We start from the raw sequence: 14,681 nt of genomic DNA on the forward strand, positions 1-14,681 counted from the left end.
AATAGTTCTTTATCATCATACCAAGATATCAATCAGTTTTTGGTGCAGGCGGGGATTGAACCGCAGATTTCTTATACAACTATCAGAGACTTTATGCATAATTTTAAATTACAAAAATTTGTAATTTAAACAATTTATTAATGACATAGTTATTGATCTTTAATTTTATAAAAATTTACAAGTATAGAGGATATAAGAAAAAATATATAATCTAATAGTGGATTTGTCAAAATTCACCTCCAATAAAAAAAGATATTGAGTAAGATTGTAATCTTAGATTACAACAATTTTTGTAGCTAATTAAACTTTATTCTTCTCAATATGAAAAACTTGAGTTTTTTTTTTTTTTTTTCCAAAAAGAAAAGGAAAAACGCGGGTTTGATTGAAATATTTCCGAAAACCAATCCAATAGAAACCTTGCACACCTAATTGGTACTAACAATTTTGCACTTTTGGACCTCAAAAGTACATGCCATAAATTTCTGATAAATGCTTAGGCAGTATTCGTTCCAATTCTTAAACATGCCCGTTACGCATGAATTTTCCATTCAATTCAACTTAGCGACCTACCAATACCATCAACGGTTTTGACCATGTTTGATATGGAAATCTAATGCATGAAATTGTCTAATTTGAGGAATAAAAATCTCTTATTGTTGCTTTTTTTTTATTATTATAAATTTTACGCTCCCTCAACCATAATTTGTTACATTATTTTTTTTCTTGACTTATAAAACAATCAAATATGATTAGAATAAGAAAAAAAAAATCATACACCAATAAAATTATAATTGATGAAATATAAAATAATACATACAATTTCTATTCTATTATAAGTTTCTATATATTTCATTCACTTTCATGCTTAGAGTTAAATGTTGGGTAGGATTGGTGGAAGCTTTTTTTAACTTTAATTTCTCTACCGCTATCATTATCATCAACAACCATTCGTTAGGCTGTGGTGGTCCCATTATCTATCAAAGTGCCATTTTCATATTCCAACCAAAAAGCAAAAGGCATTCGCTTACTTATTTGTTAAAAAAAATAGTTAATCTATTATTAATTTTTTTTTATTTGGTAAAAAGTGAGGAACAAATTAGATTTTAACATCTAAGGAAAAAAAAAATTTGCATAATAAAAGCTAGATTGCTAAACAGACAGTTACCAAATTAGTTTTATTAGCATAATAAACCATATATTAAAACACATTCTTAATTGCTCATTAGGTATTTACTATTTCGATTTAACTTTCCCAAAAAATGAACAGAAAAGTTTCATTGCTTTTATAATGTCTTGTTCTTTTCACAATAACAGAACCTGTCATTCAGTCTTTTTCTTGAATCGTCCAACTTTCATTTAAATAAAAAAAACCAACACAACAAAAACACACATATACATCATAAAACAAAACCGATTTACGTAAAACACTGTTTTGATATCTCTCACCCCTATATACTCGGAATCTATATATTGAGATTGAGATTGAGATCTCTTTATGTGGCATAATATAAAGCACAGAAACAGCATTTATATCTGTATATCAACGTGATATATATGTTTGTTCTTTCTTTCTAGTCGTTTCAGAGTCTGAGAAATCAGTGAAGTTGAAGACGATAATGGAGATGAGTTTGAATGTAATAGTTGCAGTTGTGGTGGCTCTGCTATTATTGCTAACATGTCATGGGCAAGAGCAGCGGCTTCTCGTGCCCATGACTCTGGTTCGGAACGCTTCTGCTCTCCATGCCTGTAAGAAAACAGATTAATCTCAAGCTTTACATTCTGTTTTTGTGTTTTTCTTTATATTTGGCTTGTTGGGTATCATAGTTTTTCTTTTCTTGTTTTGGAAAATTTGTAGTTTGCTTGGATGGGAGTTTTCCAGCGTATCATATTCACAGGGGATTTGGAGCTGGGAAAAACAACTGGCTTTTACAATTCGAGGTAATCTTTGCCGCTGATTTTGTTGCAACAGTACAATAAGTCCAAGTACACACATATTTTGGCAAAAAGGGTCAGTTTTTTTTTTTTTTTTTTGTGATAAATAATAGTACCCATTAACATGGTTTTTCTGTTTAGGCGTTATTATAATAACACTCTAATAGTTACTTTCAAGTTAAAACCTCGTCTTGTATGCAATACAGATTACAAAGAACACTAATGAATTGCTAATTGGCCCAAATCTGTTACCATTAGAGGCAAGCTATTAATGATAGTTACAAATAACACAATAATTTTTTTTGTTGTTGCTAATATCAAGCGTTTAGATAAAAGCATGAAATTGAAAACTTATCAATTTAATTATTGTGAAAAAATTTGTGGGTTCTGAAACTGCTCTGTGATAGTAATAGTAGTAGTGTTGACCAATCGTGAGTGGCCATGTCAGTAATGATAATACTCATGAGTTCAGTGATTGGTTTTGGTGGAGTTTGGTGGAGAATATTGCTTTGACATCTAGCTAGTTTTTTAGAGAGATGTATGTTTGTTTTTTCTTTTGGGATGATTGATTGATTGATTGGATTGGATGGTAGTGAAGGAAGTTTGTGTTGCACTGTACAATGTGGTACCTAGTGTTCTGTGCATGTCTCTGTGCAACTCACTGAGTCATTGTTTATATTAATTATTAATTACTGCAGGCACCAATTGGCTTTGTCTATATCATGTTAGCTTCTGCGCTAGGCCATGCATTATTCGCTTTCGTTTTTTTATGGATGAATTGAAGTCAACCCATTAGGTTTGTGTGATTGATACTTGACATGATTTAGTAAATAGATTTGAGTAAATGTTCTCCTAATCGATTTAGATCCAAACTTTTCTCCTTTTTTTATTTTTTTTTATATTGTTGAAAAAGGTTATCCCTTTATTGATTTGAAGATATTTTAAAAAAAACATTGATATATTTTTAGTTATTTGATTTTTTAATGAGTTATATAACTTTATTAAATAGAGGAAAACTTTGTATAGTTATAATGGTTAGTATGCAACAATGTTTTAATTAAAATATAATTTTATAATAATATGTTAATTTTTAAGATTATATATGTGTGATGCATACTTAGAAAAGAGTGTATACTAGATTGACTCTTATTTGTTTATTTGCAGTTTTTTAAAAAGCTATTTCTTTTTCTTTTCTTTTTTTAAGAAGTAAATTAGCTTTTAACAAATAAGTCAAATTTAAGTGCATAATACATTAAATAACAACGTTCCGAGTTTGAATATAATGAAAATAATAAGTTTGAAGTGGCCTTTCTTTAAAAATAAAACAAGTTTGGATTTGTCTTTCACAGGAAATTTATTTGCTTATTTGCTAAAAAAAGATAAAAATATTGTTATATTTAAAAAAAAAAAAAAACACGAGACTTTACAAAAAAGATTTATGTGAAGTTATCAACAAATAAACTAAAAGCCAATTCGAACTCACCTTGAAGTATACAGATAATATTTTAGGTAGTCTGTTTATGATTGTTTGGATTCAAATTTAGATAGCTTTTTCTCTGATTACAAAGAAAAGAAAAAAGAAAAAAAAAAAAAGAGAGAAAAAAAAAAAAGAGAGAAAAGGTTGGCTGTTGATAAAAATGTATTTCACATGACGTGATTAAATGTTTGATAGATTTGACGTGGTATGATTGGTATATACTAAATCAATAATGAGATAAGTGGATAGAATAGAATTATTAATTTGTCAATTTCTCGTGACCACACAATGATATACAGCTATATGAATGTGATCATATCAAGCATACCAATTAATTTTTGTCATATTTGTTGGTGTATAATAAGTCTTCTTTTGTTGGTGTATAATAAGTCTTCCTTCCAAATAAGCATGCATAAATCATAATTGCATATAATGGACCATATTGATTGCTGAGAGGAAAAAAGCTAATTTGCATATAGCTCCCACATACAAGTTGTTGTAGACTTGTAGTAAAAGTAAGAAAGGGATTGTTATGATGTGATTTATAATGGGCCTCAGAAATCACTCACTTATCACGTGACGCGACCCACCCCACGGTCCCAAAGCCAAATTGATTTCTCAAGAGAGAATTATTAGCAATTAGATTATACATTCAAGAAACCATGAACCCAATAAATAAAAAGTGAATAGTATTTACAATATAAGTATATATTTGGTTAGAATATTGAATTTATATGCTGCATACTTCCGTGAAATTATAATGGGGTAGTTAAATATTTATTTTCATTTAGTGGATCAAACGTATCTTTAAGTCTCTCTTTATATTACAGGGTGGTGGCTGGTGCAATAGCTTACAATCATGCTTGGAGAGAGCCAAAACACGCAGAGGATCAACAAGTCTCATGAGTAAATATGAAGTCTTTTCTGGAATTCTAAGCAACAATGCTTCTCTAAATCCAGGCATGTCTCTAACTGCCTAAGTAGTTTAATGAAGTCCAAATTGAAAATCATATTTTGCTAACTGCTAAGTAAATAATCTTCCCATCTTATGTTTTAATTGGAGTTTCTTATGGAAACAATCTTATAAATCACCCATCACAAATAATATTATCAACCACCAAATCCAATAATTACAGCTAACTTTAGCACCCCCAAAAGCAATAGCGATAGAAAATAGCTGTTTTGTTTGTGTTTTATAAAATCTAATAAAAAAGTTGAGATTGAAAGTAAAAAACTGTATGTTTTTTTTTAATTAAAAAAGTTTGGTTTGATGTATTAAAAAATGATTTAAAATTTTGAAACAAAGTTAATTATTAAAAAAGCAAATGGTCTATTATAACACATAGTCTAGGATTCAGGGGAAAAATGGTATTAAAAAAGAAAGAAAAAGAAAAGAGTTTTGACACTTTAGAATATACAGTTAAAACAAAAGACATGAATAAAAGGCAAATTATAAAATTATTATAAACACCAATTTTTTATTTGGAATTTTGGACTGGTGCCTATTACCTAAAATGAATTTCAATGACATGGGCCATGCTCTTCACATTCTCCATTGTCCCTTTCACGTGATTAATTGACATTATTGAGAAAGTAAAAGCTGGCAATGGCAATGGCAATGGCAGCTATTTGCTTTTGCCCAGTTTTCTTTTCTTCTGACAATCTGACCATTCAGTCTGATTGTTGTCTGTGGGAGTGGGAGTGGGAGTGGGAGTGGGACTCCTTTATGAGACGACAATTGCACCCCTTGTCCTTGTGTATCGCACACATTATTAATTGTACTCGGTCCAGTCCCATAAACATGTATCACACAAAATTTTCAATAAACTTTATCGCATTTTTTTCCCTTTAATTTTCTTTACGTTTGTGGTAGGCCGTAGGCAATCCTTTGTGAAGAATGGTGTGAAAATTTGTACGTTTAAATTTTTTGATTCCAGTTAACTTATGGCCTGTTTGGATGTTTAAAAAAGGAGGGGAGTAGAGTAGAGGGAAGGGGAGTAATTCAATTACCTTGTTTTTGAGTTTTTTAAGGAAGGAGGGGGAGGGGTTTGAAGGGGTTTCAACTACCTCCAACCCCCTCATTTTTAATTCCTCCAAATTGGAGAGATTTGGAGGGAGAGTAGAGTACCTAAAATTATTGATAAAGTAAATTACCTAATTTACCCTTATTATATTTATAAAATTACAATGTTAAAAACAAGGGGAAGGGCTAATTACTCCATTCCCTCTTACTAATTATAAAAACATCCAAACAAGGTGGAGGGTAATCATTCTCCTCTACTCTCCTCCCCACTACTTCCCTCCCCTCTACTCCCCTCTACTCTCCTCCCTCTCTAAACTCCCAAACATGCCATTAGTCTAGTTTAAAGGGTCTTTACCGGTTGGATACATAGAATTTGGGCATGCTTGCTCATGTTTTGGACCAAGGAAGGGCTATTATGGTCGGAAGATGTCTACATTGAAAGGCCTACGGCACGTTGACAAAGGGTGATGTTGTGGTGAAGCACGTGCAAAGGAGGCATGCTGAAAAACGGCTACGAGGGCCTAAGAATAGCTACAACAGTGACCAAGAAGGGGTTACTTTGGCTTGAGGATGGTTGCTTCAAGGGTTTAGGGAACATTGGCAAAGGATGGCATTTATGAGGAAGCATGTGTATGAGTTAACTTCTAAATAGGCCGTTGAACCCAAAAAGATTGAGAGATGGGTCAATTTGTGTGATTTGGGTGCCTCGTATGGAAAAATGAATCACAAAATCAGAATTTGCGTTAAAAACATAATGTGATACACTTGATTGGATAAAGTCAACTCTAATCAACAGTCTAATTTGATCTGATTAAGAAATGAGTCTATTTGTGTAATTTGGGTGTCTTATTGGAAAATGAATTGCAAAATCAAAATTTGTGCAAAAAACATAGTGTGATATACTTGATTGGATAAAGTCAACTCTAGTCAACCATCTGATTTGATCTAGTCAATGATTTGATAGTGAATCGAATTTGGCTTGGTTTAGCAATACAATTAAGTACCTAATTTGAGATTCAAACTAGGTTGGTTGGGTCAACCAAACCTGAATGAGTATTGGCGTGGTAGTAGGATGATGTGGCAAGTTCACTAATGTGCGATACTGATGTGGCCTTAGTGCTGACATGCCACAATTAGGTGTTGACACGTAGCGGTAGATTGAGGCACATGAGGGAACTTGTTGACTCATGAAGTGATATGGCAGCGTGTGAGATCACCATTAGAAGTTCTGACAGCGTGTCAAGCACGTGAGACCTTTGATTAGGTGGATTCTTCCATAGTTGAGTAGATCGAAGGATAAACTTTATGACGGTAGCGGGCTGACAATGACTTAAATAAAAGGGTTATATGTAACGTTCTAGGTTCACAAGGAAAACACTTTATGACTATATATAAACTATGCTAAATTATATGTATTACAATTAACTCAATGTGGAACATTTATAGGAGGCTAAACTCTAGACTAATGATACATTAAACCACGGTTATTAGACCTATAGTCAAGTAGAGTACTTTACTTTGTATTGGTTGCCCTTAAATCTTTAACTGTATTCGTGTCCATACTTCTCAGATTTTCAGCGAAATAACTTTTTTTTTCAAGCAAAAAAATGTAATAGAGACACATATCTAGTCTGGGTTTTGGTGTTTTAGGATATATGTTGGGGCAACCTTAATTCTCATATGATTTTATGAACCCTCCCTTGTTACATGGAACTTTGACAAAAAAAGAAAAGAAAGAAATAAGAGTGTGAACATCACAAAAGATAATGCTGAGAAATTGGTAAGAAGAATTTGCATGTAGAGTGTAGAGTGTAGACCCCATTTCCGTTCATGGCAATTTCATGCATGGTAGAACCAGTAGATATAGTTGAAAGAGTTAGTCTAACAACATCATGGTGCTTGGGTTATGAGTCATAACTTATGACTTATGAGTTATGACTAATGAGTTTCTAATTCATGTCCTGTTGTTGGAGTTTTTCTCTTGGGCTAAATGGTTTTGGAGAAATTGTGTCACAGGTTTTTGTAGCTCGAATAAATTGAAATAAGTTAACTTGATAAAATATAAAAGCATTTCTTGCATGTCAGAGACATGTTGTCATCTTCCTATTAAGTATGAACTATTGTTGAAGCCTAAGGCTCCAAACAAACTTTCTCCATTTTTCATTCGAGTCCATAATTTCTAGATTTACATTTCTCTTGTAAACAATTGGCCTCTCTCTTATTTTAGGGTAAGTAGGACAATTTGCCTCATTTGTATTAACATAGTATAGGGAAATAACCATTGTGCTAAATGTTGAGCAGATTTTTACAATTGGAACCGTGTGAAACTTAGATATTGTGATGGAGCCTCATTTGCTGGAGATTCCAAATTCCAAAATGAGGTAATTCTATAAGCAAAACCTTCTAATTACCAATTTGTTATAATCTGATGCTCTTGTTTACTGGCACGTTTCGTAGTTTCAAAATAAAAATTTGATCTCCAACCAAACTTTTGGCTAAATTTTATCCAATGCCTTCAGTACCTGGAATCTTTTTGACTTGGTTTGATTTACCCATAATTTTACTAGATTTTAGCGGAGCTTACAAGGGATTGTTAGTATCATTTTGGTACACCTTGAAATAGAAAATCATTTATGCAATTATTAAAAAAAAAAAAAAAAAACAACAACATTCTTTTCATGTTGGAGTTTTGTGAACTCAACCTTCTGATCATGTATGTACACCGTAATAATTTCAACTGGGCAGACAATCAGTATAACTGTCTTAGAGATTATTTATTGCATTTCAAAAAAGCATAGTCAGTTTTTTTTTTACCTTTTTCTTTTCTAGTTTCTTGCATAGGTAATATCTTGTTCCCTGGGCAAATTTTAGCTCACTAGATATGTATTGTATTTGTATGTTAATGTGACCATTAGAATAATGGTTGAATGATTAAAATGCATTGTTTTCTAATAGCTTAAACTTTTAGAATAATCATTAATTTATCAATGACCAATCTATCAAATGCAGTAAAGTTTTATAGCAATTCAAATTGTATATCTATATGTATTATCATTCTTCAGTACCCTTGAGTGGCATATTTGTGGGTTGAAGTTCAATGGTTTGAGTTGTTGTCAAGTATGCCTGTTGGTCTTGTTGTTTAAAAAATCTCAAAATGCCTTTTCTATGATGGCCAAAAGGTTCAAAGAAATGTTAACCAAAAAAAGAAAAAGAAAGAGAGAGTTTTAAGCGAATAGGTAAAAAATGTTGGCAGCCATTTGAGAGGCAGAGTTGAAATAAAACCTAAATTTTTTTTGTGTTTTACTGTAAAAGCTCATGGATTGTACTGGATCTAGTGATTAACTTGACTCATTTTGTGTGTGTTTGCATAAAAAAAAAATGACAGACGTCATTGATTTATTTCAGAGGGCAAAAGATTTGGGAAGCAATCATTCTTGACCTTCTACCAAAAGGTTTGGGGAGTGCCCGCAAGGTAAAATCCAATCCTAGGTGAATTTATTGACAATATATTTTATCAAGATTGGTGTGAACTTGAATAATTGTTTCAATGATTAACTCCATCTTGTTTTTCTTCTTTTTATTTATTTTAAAGGCTTTGCTTTCCGGATGCTCTGCTGGGGGTTTAGCATCCTTTTTACATTGTGATAACTTCACCAACTACTTACCAAAAAATGCCAGTGTGAAGTGCCTAGGTGATGCTGGATTCTTTCTTGATGAGTAAGTTTCCCACTTGTTAAATACTTAAATCAATACGAAACTGCAATTTTGCGCCTCTTCTATCATTTCCAATCCAAATGTCACATTTTTTGCTTTTCCTTTTCTACAGAAAAGATATTAGTTTGAATCACACTATGAGGACCTTCTATACAAATCTTGTTTCACTACAGGTACGACATTCTTTCCATGACTTATGCTATGAAGCACTTGCTGCATGTATTATAAACCTTCAGTGACACTTTTTTATTTTCAAGAAAATTTGCTTCAACTGTAGAGGGTCTGGATATTGCACATATGACGTATCATGTTTAACATAGCTTTCTAAATGGTTCTTCGTGCCATCATTGAGATAATGACTTCTTTCCTCAATACTTTTGTTTTGGGCCAGGGGAGGGGTGAAGGAATTTATTCTTATGTAAAATATGTGCATCATATGCAGTAGATAAAGAAAGTAAAGAATTTATATTATAATGCAACAATCTAAAGGTTCAAATAAAGTTAACTACATGAAAGTAAGAACAAGAAATATCATAAATTAATATAATTAGATCTTGGACTATGTATGTTGCAGAATAAGGAAACTACTGTGGTTCCTTATATGACAACAATAATAAAAAGTACAAATTTCCATTTGACTGCGAATTGTGAATATATTTAACAGGGGGTAGAGCAGAATCTGGATACAAACTGCACCAGTTCCCTTAACACGCCTCAACTGGTATGATCCTTGCAGAGGTCCTCAATTTTTGGCCGCTCATTTCCTTATTTTATTCTGTAAATGATATGGTTCTGATATTTATCTTGTTGTTGTGCAGTGCTTCTTCCCGCAGTATGCATTGAAATTCATCACTACACCATTTTTTATCTTGAACACAGCATATGATACATTCCAAGTAATAAAATTTATCTGCCTTACATCGTTTTAGATCACATAGCATCCATTTTGACCTTCTATTTGATGTATATCTTACACCGAGTAAAAATATTGATTTTAACAGTTTCATAATATATTGGTGCCAAATTCTGCTGATCCCGATGGACACTGGAATCGTTGCAAGCAGGATCTGGCAGCATGTGATGCAAGCCAGATAGAAACATTGCAAGGTTATTATTTAATTCTTTCTTTCAATGAATATAAAACAGACTTCATTAAGTGGCATAAAAAATTTCAGGCACTAGAAAGAAAAGAATTATTAAATTCACAAGTTATCATGACCGACTGAGTTGTTGAATTCAATTTTAATCTTCTTCTTCTTCTTCTTTTTTATTTATTTCTTTATTTATTAAATCTGGTCACCCTCTCCCCCTTTCTGTTTAGGTTTCAGGCGTGACATGCTTTTAGCATTGCGAGGGTTCCTCAAAGATTCAGAAAGTGGGGGGATGTTCATAAATTCATGCTTTGCTCATTGCCAAAGTGAGTCACAAGACACATGGTTTGGAGTTGACGCCCCTAGAATTCACAACAAGGTACTTCTAACTTACACTCTGCCTGCTGGACATTATATGAATCACTGTATAGTGTATACCAATACTACATGAGTTACCTTAATTTCATGACACTTGCTTCTGTCACAGTATCTATTTGATCTTGAATAAGCTCAAAAAAAAAAAGTGTAAACCTTTCTGTGCTCTGATTTCTTACTAAGCATTTGCTTAGGCAACTAGAATTTGTTTTCCGTTCAATATTCAATAAATACTTAAATCAGATAGGTCCACAACCCAATAATCAAAGGCACACATATGACATAACTATATACAAATCCGACCATATGAGCAGAGACTGCTAAATTCTTACACTGATGTATGATACAATTTGCATGTTCAAACCTGTTTTAAAGTAAGATCTAATCCAATCAACAAGCAAATTTATTTCTCTTTCTATTTGTTACTGTTATTAACTTATTACAGACTTGGATACCTCAGTCTGATTTGGATTCAATGAGTGGCAAAGTTTAGTTGTAAAATCAGGATATCTATTACTTTGTTCACAGTCATTGCATTACCAGCCAAATTACAGGTTGTGTTCAATGGAAATGACCAACAATACATGAGTGGATACATAATTTGTATAATTGCAAAAGTTTATCAGCTTAGAGAATCTCAGCTATTTGCATTGTAATTAAAGTCTAGAGTTATCTTTGCCAGACCATTGCAGAAGCAGTAGGTGATTGGTACTTCAGTAGAAGGGTTTCCAAAGAGATTGACTGTGCATATCCATGTGACAGTACCTGCCACAACCTTATACCATCAACTCAGGTGAAATCCTTATGAGTTCAGGTATATTTCATAGCTTTATTAGAGTACAAGGTTCCCTTGTTTCCATTAATCTGACCCAAACAGAAATAGTGCAGGTCCCAGATAAGAATCAAAGTTTGTTGAAAAGACAAAGTGCTTCTCTCAAGCTTCTTCAAATTCTTGGTTGTTTGGTAGCTTTTTAAGGAAGAAGGGGATAGTGAAAGTAATTCTTTTTACACAATGAGAGTTATAGCATTTATTTCCACAAAGAAAATAAGGGAACAAAAAAAAAAGGGAAATATTTTACATGTTCTACGTTTTTTAATTCAATCAGTCAATAAAAGGTTCATTGATTTTTATTCTTTTCCAGACACAGAAACTAAGAGGCCTATTTGGTTTGTTGACAAAAAAAGACAAACAGAATACAATATTGAATTTCCATTACTGACTGCAATTTAGTCTTTGAATGTCATTGTCTTTGTATCCCATAGGCAGTTGAAATGTAATGTAAATCAATGAGAAATAATTATTTTGAGTTGCATCGAGTTTATCATGTGGAAATTTTGACTGGTTGCTGATTTCTTCAGCAGAATTGCTGCATTTCTATGGGTGTTTGATGTCAACTTGTCTCTGAATAGAATGGGGAAAGAAAATAAAACATCCTAGCCAAAAGAAGAAATAATCACACGTTAAGAAAGATATAGCTCCTGAATATGGAAAACGAAAATTCCTAGAAAGTGCACTTGAAACAATTATTTTCATTAGGTCCAAATTTATAACTTAATTATATATAATAAAAAAAAATCCAAATTTATAACTAGACCATTTCTGAAGAGTACAAACAGTTATGCCAAACACAATAATTGTAGGTAAGTTGTAGAAGTCTTCAATGGATATTACAATTGATACATGTTTGGTTGGACAGAAGATAGAAGGAAAGGAAAGAAGGGGAGGAAAAAAAAAAGTTAAGGAGAAGAAATTCCTTTGTTTGGTGGGAGAGAATTGAGAGATGGAATGGATTTCCATTAGGCCCACCATTTTTTCCCTTCCAAATTGGAAGGAAACCAGAAATAAGAGAGTTATACATGGGGATCATGCTTTGCTCATTGCCAAAGAGAGTTATACTTTAATGATTTAAAAAAAAAAAATCACATAATAATGTAATAATAATATCCCAATTTTGTTCTTAAATGCCTAAGCCGATATTTTATCAAATATAAGAGGCATAATAGTAAAGTAATAAATTAATTTCCATTCTTTCCATTTAGATCCCAAGTAAGGTTACTTCTTATTCCATTCATTTCATTTCAAACATCAAAATAAGAACCACTGTACACTTTTGGTACGATAATCACTCCATAAATATAAGTGTTTGCGGGGTGTGAGGGGTAAAAGTCGGAGTTCAAGTCTCCAGGAGAGAGCTCCACACACATATACACTTAAATTAGGTTAGAGTATAAATTCTATCTTGTATATATATAAAAAAAAAACATCAAAATAAGAGAAGGAAAAATATTACCATGAGCCTAGTTACTCGAAATAATTCCTTCAATTGAATTTTAAAAAATTATTAATATTTAATTCCTTCAATTATTGTATCGATTTCATTCCACCCTCTCTCCAAGTGTGAACTCTAAGCCCAAGTTGTATCCTTAGATTTTTTGTTTGTTTTTATTATTATTTTTTGGTTTATTTATTTATTTTAATTTTACTTGTTAATATTTTTTAGGGTAAAATGTAAAAACATTCCCTAAACAGAGTTAAAAACAAATTGATCCTTGATCTTCTAATTTGAAACTACAAGTACTTATTATTGGAGAAAAATATATAGATATTCAAAGACAATCATCAATGCTATTAACTTAGTAAATATGCATTTTGCTAGTTTCGGCCACATCCTTCAACCCATCAAGCTGGTTACAATTTTATTATCTAAAGTCATATTTGGCCATGTTAAAAGACAAGAATAATGTTGCTCATAAACTTACTTGAAGTTAAGCTTTTTAACTCCCTTTTTGTATGGATGGAGTATGTCTCTCCACACCTTTATAATGTGTACCACAATAATTTAGTTTTTAGTAAAATACTATTTTGGTCCTTAAATTTTATCAAAAATTTATTTTTCATCCATAAATTTTAATAACTTTATTTTTCATCCCTAAACTATTGAAAAGTTCATATTTTGTTCTTAAATTATTGAAAATGTTTTATTTATGTCCTTAAATTTTACTAAAATTTTTTTTTTTCATCCTTAAATTATTGAAAAAATACATTTTTATCTTTATTTTTTGCCTCTATACTATTCAAAAAACTCTTTACGAAGTTTAGATATGAAAAATTAACTTTTTAAAGTTTAAGGGCGAAAAATAAACTTTTAATAAAATTTAAGAACCAAAATAATATTTTGCCCTTTAGTTTTGTTTGAATTATATTCACCCCCTCCGGATCTCTTTCTTAAAAAAAAAAAAAAAAAGGAAAAAAGAAAAGAAAAAGAAACTAGAAGTCCTGATACTTGAAGAAAAATTGAGGAAAAAAGCAAAAAGAGAAAGAAAGTCTTGACTCAGTGATATTTGATTTTTTTTTTTTTTGAAGTAGCTCTTTTGAGATATTTGTTGTGTACGTCTTTTCGCAATTGAATGATGATTTTCCTTCTCAAAAAAAGAAAAAGAAAAAAAAAAGAATGATGATTTTCCTAGTACAAGGAAGTCAATGCTACCCACCAAATGAAAGAATAAATTCTCAGAATCTCAATTTTGTTGCCTAATAAAGAGTGAAAACTGATAGAGATATTTTCTGTCCACGTGATTCCTTTAACTCGGAGGAATCTCTAAGAGCAATTGCATCAGTTGGTGTATAAGTGTGTATAATAAAAAAAATGCTTAAATTTACACATTTTGAGCACACATTAGTAAGTGTAAAAAGATGCAAAATTGTGCAAACTGATCCCGAGCTACAGTAATGTGTAAATATACACAATTACTGTAGCTCGTTTATCCCTTTTTTTATTAATTTCCATTGGCTCCTTTTTTTCTCTCTCCTATCCATGCTCAACAACCCAGTTAACTGCTCATCTTCGTTTTCCTCAAATGCACACAAACACACCCACAAACAAACACACAGAAATCATCACAGCTATACACTTCTCAAAAAAAAAAAAAAAAAGAGATACACACAGATAGTAGATCGGAGCTCGGATCGGAGCTCGTGGTTGTGGATCGGACCTTGTGGATCGGAGCTCGGAGCTCGGATCGGAGCCGGTGAATCGGAGCGGATCGGAGCCGGTGGATCGGAGCGGAT

General features: G+C 32.0%; 1 protein-coding gene across 2 annotated transcripts; it reads left to right on the forward strand.

Annotated features, from left to right (window-relative positions):
- The first annotated feature begins 1,314 nt into the window (after positions 1 to 1,314).
- LOC142619799 (pectin acetylesterase 9) lies at positions 1,315 to 11,937 on the forward strand. Of its 2 annotated transcripts, none has more exons than XM_075793085.1 (13): positions 1,315 to 1,746; positions 1,856 to 1,938; positions 4,240 to 4,369; positions 7,734 to 7,813; positions 8,818 to 8,904; positions 9,025 to 9,149; positions 9,259 to 9,319; positions 9,811 to 9,867; positions 9,965 to 10,042; positions 10,148 to 10,253; positions 10,468 to 10,616; positions 11,295 to 11,426; positions 11,501 to 11,937. In XM_075793085.1, exons 1-12 carry the CDS (start codon positions 1,617 to 1,619, stop codon positions 11,418 to 11,420), a joined length of 1,212 nt encoding a protein of 403 aa, XP_075649200.1. In that variant the 5' UTR covers positions 1,315 to 1,616; the 3' UTR covers positions 11,421 to 11,426; positions 11,501 to 11,937. The 2 variants fall into 2 exon arrangements, with proteins under 2 accessions (XP_075649200.1, XP_075649199.1); XM_075793084.1 differs by having other exon boundaries at positions 11,295 to 11,405; positions 11,501 to 11,743.
- The last annotated feature ends 2,744 nt before the right edge of the window (positions 11,938 to 14,681 follow it).

Source organism: Castanea sativa, chromosome 12 (genome assembly GCF_040712315.1).
Source record: "Castanea sativa cultivar Marrone di Chiusa Pesio chromosome 12, ASM4071231v1".
In the NCBI taxonomy this organism is placed as follows: domain Eukaryota; kingdom Viridiplantae; phylum Streptophyta; class Magnoliopsida; order Fagales; family Fagaceae; genus Castanea; species Castanea sativa.

What these genes read in the sequence shown, in the direction of transcription:
- LOC142619799 (XM_075793084.1), top strand. Translation starts at nt 1,617, where the DNA reads ATGGAGATGAGTTTGAATGTAATAGTTGCAGTTGTGGTGGCTCTGCTA. An exon ending in GCTGGATTCTTTCTTGATGA is followed by an intron (nt 9,150 to 9,258) that starts GTAAGTTTCCCA and finishes CCTTTTCTACAG; the next exon opens with AAAAGATATTAGTTTGAATC. An exon ending in CCAGATAGAAACATTGCAAG is followed by an intron (nt 10,254 to 10,467) that starts GTTATTATTTAA and finishes CTTTCTGTTTAG; the next exon opens with GTTTCAGGCGTGACATGCTT.